Source organism: Arachis stenosperma, chromosome 8, assembly GCF_014773155.1.
Source record: "Arachis stenosperma cultivar V10309 chromosome 8, arast.V10309.gnm1.PFL2, whole genome shotgun sequence".
Lineage (NCBI taxonomy): Eukaryota > Viridiplantae > Streptophyta > Magnoliopsida > Fabales > Fabaceae > Arachis > Arachis stenosperma.
The window spans coordinates 10,600,178-10,609,935 of record NC_080384.1 but is presented as its reverse complement, the minus strand read 5'-3'; the positions used below and the strand labels follow the sequence as shown (position 1 = coordinate 10,609,935).

The 9,758-nt window shown below is 33.5% G+C and overlaps 1 protein-coding gene across 1 annotated transcript; it reads right to left on the bottom strand.

The window, feature by feature from the left end:
* Nucleotides 1-1,012: 1,012 nt before the first annotated feature.
* On the bottom strand, nucleotides 1,013-3,862 carry LOC130944933 (low affinity inorganic phosphate transporter 4-like). The gene is made up of 2 exons (XM_057873532.1): nucleotides 3,449-3,862; nucleotides 1,013-2,739 (listed from the first exon to the last, which is right to left on the bottom strand). The coding sequence occupies exons 1-2, from the start codon at nucleotides 3,841-3,843 to the stop codon at nucleotides 1,569-1,571; spliced, it is 1,566 nt and encodes a 521-aa protein (XP_057729515.1). The 5' UTR covers nucleotides 3,844-3,862; the 3' UTR covers nucleotides 1,013-1,568.
* Between the last annotated feature and the right edge of the window lie 5,896 nt (nucleotides 3,863-9,758).

Here is a 9,758-nt window from a genome sequence, read left to right as displayed (position 1 = left end):
TTTATACGAAGATAATTTTATGTGAGTAGAAGTTAATATTAGTTGATTGTATATATGTTCGTCATTTTCCTTTCTTTTAATATGTGTTTCTTAAGAGGCACATAAGTAGGAAAAGAACCCTTTAAAATGTTGGAATAAATTATTTTATTAATTCAAATTATCTATATTAAATTATCAAAAATATAATATAATGCGGAATCATATCTTTACTTATAAGAGTTAGAAATTGATGGAAGAATTTGGATTTTGTGGTTCTTTCGATTTTTCTCAATCAAAGTCTTCTGTATTTTTAGGTGGCTGAATTGCAACTTCTTTAATGGGGAAAGAGCAATAAAGGTGGTTTTGATATATTGGGAACCGAAATTTGAAGGTCTTTTTATATATGAGCATGACACCCATTAAATCTTAAAGTCTAAATAAAATAATATCTAAAATCCAAAAGATAATATATCTAAAATTCAAAAGATAATTATCTAAGAAACAAAAGATAATATCTAATTTTATTCTCATTTAATTCTAAATTAAAAGTAATAATAACTTATTCAATTTAGTATTTATAACAATAATTGAGATCACTATTATATAAATCATTTAATTTAAAATAGCATAATTTATTATTATAATTAATATATGTATTGTTCACAAATAAATTAAAAAAGGAAAAGTATAGGTGAACATTGAAAATATTAAACAATGTAAACAATAGATATATCGGATGTTCATTTTACTAGTGTATGGATGGTTATTTTAATATTACAATTTAGAGGATTAATTTAGAGATATAGTGTGTTTTTATTTGATTGGTGGTTGTTCATATTGTTCAACAAAGTCATTGTCCCCTAGCATTCCCCATTAAAAAAATTAAAATAATTTTCTAACATAAAAGGCATAGCAAACTGTTACACCATAAAATCAAATCTAATAAAAGATTTTCTTCACAAAAATGAAACTTAGAGATGAACTGACATTGAAAAAGGATATTAAATAGCTCCTCTCTTGTTTCTGCCACTCATATATATAAATTTTCCCAATAGAGAGGGCATGATTATACACAAGTACAAAATGTTCATCACACTTATTTGGCAATCTCGTGCCTTTACAGTTTACATCGTACATATCCCACACATTATTAATTATGCACAATAATTTATAATCAAACTGTGACACAAAACATGATTATTTTTTGTCTCTCCTAAAATATTGAAGAGAAAGTATAGAGAATCAATGACCTAAGCGTACAATGTGTACAATAAAAGTTTAAAAAGTATTAAAGATATAATTATTAGTGTTACATTGTCCTATCAGATTACGCTTTTAGGATGGGTGGTTTCAGGATATGGAGAATTCCAGATCCGAAAGGTCAAGAGTTTGAATCTTGGTGAACCCAAAATTAGCTTTTTATAATATGAGATATTTATTATCCTTGGTATCCGGATGGTTATCCCTGATATCCGAATGGTTATTCTAGATAGTATATGGCCATTGTCTCCTTAGCACTACTCAATATTGAATACAAATACCATATATATACTAATTAATTATGCAATATATTTTCACATCGTCTCGGTTTATTTTTCATTTTCCATGGTCATAATTGTGGACTGAGTGAGATCGCTCTCTCTACCATCTTCGCCGGAGATCTCCTCCAAGGACCGCCCCTTCGTTTCGGTGACCAAGAAAGTACACAAGAATCCCAAAAAGTTTGTCAGCGCCAGAATCTTCATGGCGCGACTTATCTGATGCAAGTCACCCTTCACCGTATAACTTTGTATCCCAAATGATCCCACCATTGCACCGGCTTTTCCCGCCGCGGCGCTCAGCGCATGACACGTGGACCTCACACGCGTCGGAAAAAGCTCGGCCGGCAGCACGAACGTCGTGCTGTTGGGTCCGAAATTCGCAAAGAAGAACGTCAATCCGTAAAGAAGAGCAAACAATATCTTGCTCTCTTCTTTGAGGTATTCGTACTTGACACCCATTATGAACATGAAAACCGACATCATGAAGAAACCCATGAGTTGGATCTTGAATCTTCCTATAATCTCAATGAAGACAACGGTGAACCAGTAGCCAGGGAAGGTTCCGAAGAAAGCAATGAAGAACATAGCGCGTGAAGTTTTCATAACTTCTTCAATGGCGTTCATGTTGACCTCATGGGGAATCATTCCCATGGCAGGGAAGATATCCTTCTGAGTAAGGTTCTGAGAGTAGAAAGCTATGTCCAGCAAGAACCACGTGCTCATGGTTCCGATGAGGTGGCGGCCATGTCTCCGAAAGAACTCGTTGGACCAGAGAGGGTATTGGTTCATTGATTTGAACTGAGCTATCTTTTCTTGTTCTGCAAGAATCTCGATGTCCAAAACCCTAGCCATGTCCGTGGCGGCTTGCTTGGCGTTCCCTTCGATCAAGGCCGTGTAGCGACCGGTTTCCGGCATCCTCATCCTCCAGTAGAATGTTAGCATTGCGGGAACTGCACCGATCATGAGCACGATACGCCATAGAAAATCGCCTTCCGGTTGCGTCGAGAGTGCGGGGTTCGTGTTGTACGACGGAGCAGGGTAGTTGTGCAAGAAGAGAGCCGAGATGATCACCGATATTAGACCGGCGAAAATGATCCCCACGCCTTGCATGGCGAACACCGCCGCAATGAAAGCGCCACGTGTCCTTTTGTTGGCGTATTCGGACATTATCGTCGCAGAAAGAGGATAGTCTCCACCTATGCCAAACCCTAGCCAAAACCTACATTAGAGGTATTAATTAGTACAAAATTTCTAAAGCTTTAGCTATGCTTTACCAATCATCATCTTTGATTTGTATAGTGATCGGCTAATTTATTTGTTTATATAAATATTGAAAGCTCTATATTTAAATTAAAAGAAACTCAAGTGTAATTAATTTTATGTAAAGTTGATAGTTAAAAGTTATTAATTAATTTGATAAATTTGACTAAATTATCATCTATCAACTCTTAACTATCAATTTCACCTAAAATTAATTATTTTTGAGTTTTTATCTTTAAATTATTATATTTTATATTTTTTTAATCATGTTACTTAGTATATCAAAATTAGCTATTAGTGTAGAATATATTTTAAAATTATAAAATATATATTAAATATAAATTAATAAATTATATATATAAATACATAATAACTGATTTTAATAATTAATTTTGATATATAAATAATAGAGGAACACTTATAGGGGTCAACAAATTTTGTTATTTGTAGCCATCAATTAGCGATTATAATAGTGTTTTTGTTAGTGTGAGATTTCATCTAATAGTAAAGAATTACTTATTTTTTTTTGTTGACTAAATACTGATCAAATTTTAATAAAAATACTGTCCACCTCATTTTAATAAAAACGCTGTAATTAGTAATGAATAAGATTAGTTAGTTGAGATTATGGTAATTAATGAAGTTATATATATATATATTTGAAGTACCTGAAGAAGCAGAGCGAGGTCATGACGGACTTGGCGGTAAGACCAAAGGAGAGACCGGAGCCGATGGCGCAGAAAACCATAATGATGAGGGTTATACCGTACACCTTCTTACGTCCCAGCTTGTCACCCAACCAACCAAACACTAACTGCCCTGTGAGGGTTCCAAATAGCGCCACCCCGATCACAAAGTTGTTCACCGTTGTTGGAAGCTTTCCCGGTTTCGGTGATTGTGGGTCGAAGTAGTACAATCGTCCCAAGAGTTTGGAGACGGTGGAGATGCAGAAGAGGTCGTAGGCATCCGTGAAGAACCCCATCCCGGCGATCACTATGGCGGTTACATGGTACCATTGCATTCTTGCCGAGTCCAGTGCTTCAAGCACCGCTAGTGATGACATCTTTGATGAGTTAGTTAGTTAGTTAGGTATAGTTTAATTCATTATGGTTGTGGATATGTATATATAGTGGTTAAGAGGATTTGATCATTTAGGTGTGGGTGAATAATCCTAGGTTGCAGGGGTGGGGGAGACATGAACGAGAAATTTGGATTGGTGATTTATGTGGATGTTGCTGTCTCTTGTTGATGGAATACAGGGTATATTCTTCCATTGCTATATGTTGATTTTGGAAAATTAGTTAGTGATAGCTGGCTTATCAGATTAATTATTAAAAATTCTTAGAGTCAATAATTTTTGGTATTTTTTTTGTCATTGTTTAATAGTTACAGGCACTAAATTATTTTCAATAATAAATAAATTTTTATTAATTTATGTATATAAATTTTAAAAATATAAATATAAATTATATTAATTTATGTATAAAATTTTAATAATTATAAATATAAATTATATATTTTTTATGTGTAAAATATTTAAAAATATTAAAAAAAATAAATATATTGCTAATAAATTATAATTCAAATAGTATAACTTTTCTATACTTATTTAAATGGCCGCGAGTTCGAATTTTCTTAATAATATTTACTAACAGAGTATAGTATGGTTCACTAACTATTAGCGTTAGTGGTTACAGTGATGTGCTAGATAGCTAGCTACCTTTTATGTGCACACAACATTTATAGGAGATCGTTAGAATTTAAGAGAACATTGTTGCATGATGGTCTAAGATGAAAAATCTACGGCTTTGTCAATGCCTCAATGGTCCATTTTTATTGGACGTGAGAATGAGCTTAGCTTCTCTTGAAAGCCATGGGATGTGTGTGTAGTGTGTACGTATATATACTTTGTGAACATCGAAAGTTTTCTTTTTCTTTCTTTTGGACTTTACTATCATGGCTAGTGGACTTATAGACCTTAGAGAGTAGATTACCTATAAAACAATGAACTAAGTTAACGAAGGAATGGGAGGAGTGACAAGGCAAATATCACTTGCTGACGATCCACTACCACCACGACCAACACCTAGACGCTCCACCGATCATCACGAGCGAGACAAGGATTACATAGTAGTAGCTAGTTAGGATTTTATTGTATTGACTTTGGTTTTTTGAATTCTGAATAAAGGTGTACGTTTATTATTAACTTACTTTCGGATAAATTTGCGTGCTATTTTTTTAAGTTAAGAGTGAAATTCGAATTCGCAAGTTTTAGATGAGTATAAAAAATTATGTCATTTAAAGTTTAAATTATAACTCGTCGGCAACAGGGACGAACATAAGGGGGCGAGTGGAGGCTTCGGTCCCAATTTTTTTTTTTAAATAATAGTAATAAATTATTAAGTATAATTTAATTTTTTAAAAAAAAGTATTTAGTATTTAGTTTAGTATAAATAAAAGTTCAAGGTGTTTGATTCGGTACGTTGATAAATTTATACGTACCGATACGTTTAAAATATGGACAAATAATAATTAGCCATGTGAAATTTATTTTCCACATTAGCATTTATTTTTTTTTCAAAAATATATATTATATCACCACTTTTATTATAATACCCGTTTAATTAAATAAAAATAAAAAATAATTTTTTATGTAATTTTATAAAAAATCTTAAACATCCTTATTTTATTTGATTAGACAAAAATATCCTTTTAAACCAATCAAATTTTAGAATTCAACTAATCCTAATTTTATATTTTCAAATAATTTAAATAACAAAACAAAAACATATTTGAAAAACAAAAAAAATCAAAATTGTTTGTTCAACTGGGTTTCAAAAATTCTCTCTTAAATCTGTTCTTCTCTCCTCTTCCTATTCTCTCTCTCTCTCTCCCCCGCTGGAACATGATCTCTCTCATCTTTCTCGGCGTCGCACTCAAGCTCTCTCTCGTCTCCGGTCTCGTAGTCAAGGTCGTCGTCCCTCTTCTCGTATCCGAGACCCTACTTAACTAAGGATTGAAAACTCTAGTTACATAAATGTCCAATTTTTTTTTTGGAAAAAACATGTGTAAAAGATTTAGAAACTGCATTGCATAACTACAAATCAGTTTTTGCTGATGTTCCTGGACAAGCAATTTGGTATTGCATAACTACAAATCAGTTTTTGCTGATGTTCCTGGACAAGCAATTTGGTCTGTGGCTGAAAATTATCGATTTGAGCATGTCTTAGTGGAGGTATTTGCTTCTTAATTCTTGAATGTTTCTCATCTTAAATTCTGAATCTAGCTTTCCAGTCACGTGAATTTTTTGGCAGTGCAAGAAACTAGTTGCTAAAATCGGGACAATGATGAGTGTTCAAGTTATCATTGAAGGATCAATGAACAGTTCAAAACCTTACTTTTCAAGCTTTTGGAGGCGCAATTTCACTATATGTGCATTGTGATTAAGTTGCTTAAATTCAAAATTTTGTTTGTCACATAACTCTGATGTCTTGAATCACTTCAATAAGCTCTGTTACTTGACAAGAAATAAAAGAACTGAAGAATATATGATATCTTGAAATTAAACCAGTATAATAGCGATATGGTTGAGATTCTGTTCTCATATATGAAATGCAAATGGACAGTGTAAATTTTGATGATTTAAAATAACTTCATGTTATCAACATAACAGTTTGTTCCTCTTTTATCCTACTAAACTTCCATATATATAGTCATCTGTTTATTCTTTTTGAGAGAGAGAGGTGCCATTTTTTGGAGATGAAATATACTTTGTTTTAAATTAAGGTTTCTTTTGTAGTGCATTCTTTCTCTTTTGTTTTTTTGCCAAAAATTTAATTTATTCAATTAGAAATCAAGGTAACAAAGTAACTTTATTAATTTTATCGCATACTGGATTCCTTTCCTTTACAAATTGATGTAATTCCTAGGATACATGTAATTATTGTTTCATGCTCATTGAGAACTTGTATGGATATGTCCCTTTTTAAAGTTGGTGGAAAGCAGATGCACAGGCTGAATTTGCCTCTTTAATTGCAAAGATAATTTATAACAATAAAATTAAAGGATTGATTGTCATGGTTAAATTATAGTTTACCTCTTAGGTCCTAGATATTTTAGTATACTATGTCTTATGCTGCTCAAATTCATCTGTTGCATGAATCATTCATATCATTATCTATTTTTTTAAAGGTGTTGTTTCTTTGATGATTCCATCAATATCATTATTTATTTAGTTGTTAATCCAACACTTTGTTTATGTAAATAAATTGAATGCTTCTAGGTTTGGGTAAAGAGGGGACAGAGACGCCAGTTCATTTTCCATAACAAGTTAGGTAACTTAATTGATATTTTTTTATAATAGATCAGTTGTTCATTCCTTCTTTGAATTGTCCTGATATATTTAGGTCTTTCTAGTTTGTGATTGGTGCAACAATTGTCATTGATTTGACTTTTAAGTTGGATAGTATTTGATTTTGTTACAAAGTAGAAATTTGCTTCGATTCACATTTTTACTGTATCAACTGGTCTTTTCACTCACATACATCTCATAACAAGCATGCCAGTAGCATTTGTCATAGTATACGTAATCTGTAGCTAATTAAAATGCAGATTTTGATTATTTAGGAAGTCTTTTCTTGAACAAGTTTTACAAAAATATATTCCTGTTGCCTCCATCTAGGCTTAAAAGCTCTGGCCTCTTCTTGTAATACATCTCTGCGCGTTGCGCGAATGAATCTGTATCTTGTTCAATTAATTTGAGCATTGCCTGTGTCTTCTTATTCAGTTCTGCCATTAAAGAAAACAAACATATCAATTTCATTTTCTTTCCTTTTACCTCTCAAAATTAAAAAACCTAAACACCATACATAGCAAACTGAAAAGTGGATTCTAAAAGAAAAATGAGAATATTAACTTGAAAAGTAACAATCATAAAATAATAACATAGGCTAATAAACTTTTTCACTTTATACTCCATACTATTACTTCGATAAATCATGGTGAGGATGGTTTTCAATTTAAATAACTTTTCATTTAGGTAGTTACTTCAATAAATCATGGTGAGGATGGTTTTCAATTTAAATAACTTTTCATTTAGGTAGATGCATGTGGGACCAAAACTTTAGCAATCTACTTCCCTAATTTCATTTAAATCTATATATTTTGATACAATATGCGGCAACCACTTCATTTTGTCATTATAAATGTCCTGGACCCATTCATTCTCACTAAGTCCATATTTCGATAAGATTGGTGCACGAAATTGTGATCTCTACTTTTCACAACTCAAACAATCCCCAGTAATGGCTCCAAAAACTTGGTGCTCAATACCATGGTCTAAACATAATTTCACAACTTCGCACAACTAACCAGCAAGTGCACTGGGTCGTCCAAGTAATAAACCTTACGCGAGTAAGGGTCGATCCCACGGAGATTGTTGGTATGAAGCAAGCTATGGTCATCTTGTAAATCTCAGTCAGGCAGATTCAAATGGTTATAGGTGATTTATGAATAAAGCATAAAGATAGAGATACTTATGTAATTCATTGGTGAGAATTTCAGACAAGCGTATGGAGATGCTTTGTCCCTTCCATTTCTCTGCTTTCCTACTGTCTTCATCCAATCCTTCTTACTCCTTTCCATGGCAAGCTGTATGTTGGGCATCACCGTTGTCAGTGGCTACAGTCCCGTCCTCTCAGTGAAAATGTTCAACGCGCTCTGTCACAGCACGGCTAATCATCTGTCGGTTCTCAATCAGGTTGGAATAGAATCTAGTGATTCTTTTGCGTCTGTCACTAACGCCCAGCCTTCAGGAGTTTGAAGCTCGTCACAGTCATTCAATCATTGAATCCTACTCAGAATACCACAGTCAAGGTTTAGACCTTCCGGATTCTCTTGAATGCCGCCATCAATTCTAGCTTATACCACGAAGATTCCGATTAAGGGATCCAAGAGATATCCACTCAATCTAAGGTAGAACGGAGGTGGTTGTCAGGCACACGTTCATAGGTGAGAATGATGATGAGTGTCACGGATCATCACATTCATCAAGTTGAGGAACAAGTGATATCTTAGAACAAGAATAAGCTGAATTGAATAGAAGAACAATAGTAATTGCATTAATACTCGAGGTACAGCAGAGCTCCACACCTTAATTTATGGTGTGTAGAAACTCCACCGTTGAAAATACATAAGAACAAGGTCTAGGCATGGCCGAATGGCCAGCCTCCCAATGATCTAAGAACTAAACGTCCAAAGATGAGAATACAATAGTAAAATGTCCTATATGTAGAGAACTAGTAGCTTAGGGTTTACAAAGATGAGTAAATGACATAAAAATCTACTTCCGGACCCACTTGGTGTGTGCTTGGGCTGAGCATTGAAGCTTTCATGTGTAGAGATTTTTCTTGGAGTTAAACGCCAGCTTTTGTGCCAGTTTGGGCGTTTAACTCCCATTCTTGTGCCAGTTCCGGCGTTTAACGCCGGGCAATTTTGAGCTGATTTGGAACGCCAGTTTGGGCCATCAAATCTTGGGCAAAGTATAGACTATTATACATTGCTGGAAAGCCCAGGATGTCTACTTTCCAACGCAATTAAGAGCGTGCCAATTGGGCTTCTATAGCTCTAGAAAATCCACTTCGAGTGCAGGGAGGTCAGAATCCAACAGCATCTGCAGTCCTTTTCAGTCTCTGAATAAGATTTTTGCTCAGGTCCCTCAATTTCAGCCAGAAAATACCTAAAATCACAGAAAAATACACAAACTCATAGTAAAGTCCAAAAAAGTAAATTTTAACTAAAAACTAATAAAAATATAATAAAAACTAACTAAAACATACTAAAAACAATGCCAAAAAGTGTATAAATTATCCGCTCATCAAAGATCTCACTCCATCTCTATTTAAATATTTTTGCAGCAAACTGTCCATACAATAATATATTAAAGTCGTCCCAAAAATGCTTGTTTTTATATTCTGTACT

Coding starts and splice junctions, on each gene's coding strand:
- LOC130944933 (XM_057873532.1), bottom strand. CDS start 3,843: ATGTCATCACTAGCGGTGCTTGAAGCACTGGACTCGGCAAGAATGCAA. Junction 2,740..3,448: donor ACCTCGCTCTGCTTCTTCAG/GTACTTCAAATA, acceptor CCTCTAATGTAG/GTTTTGGCTAGGGTTTGGCA.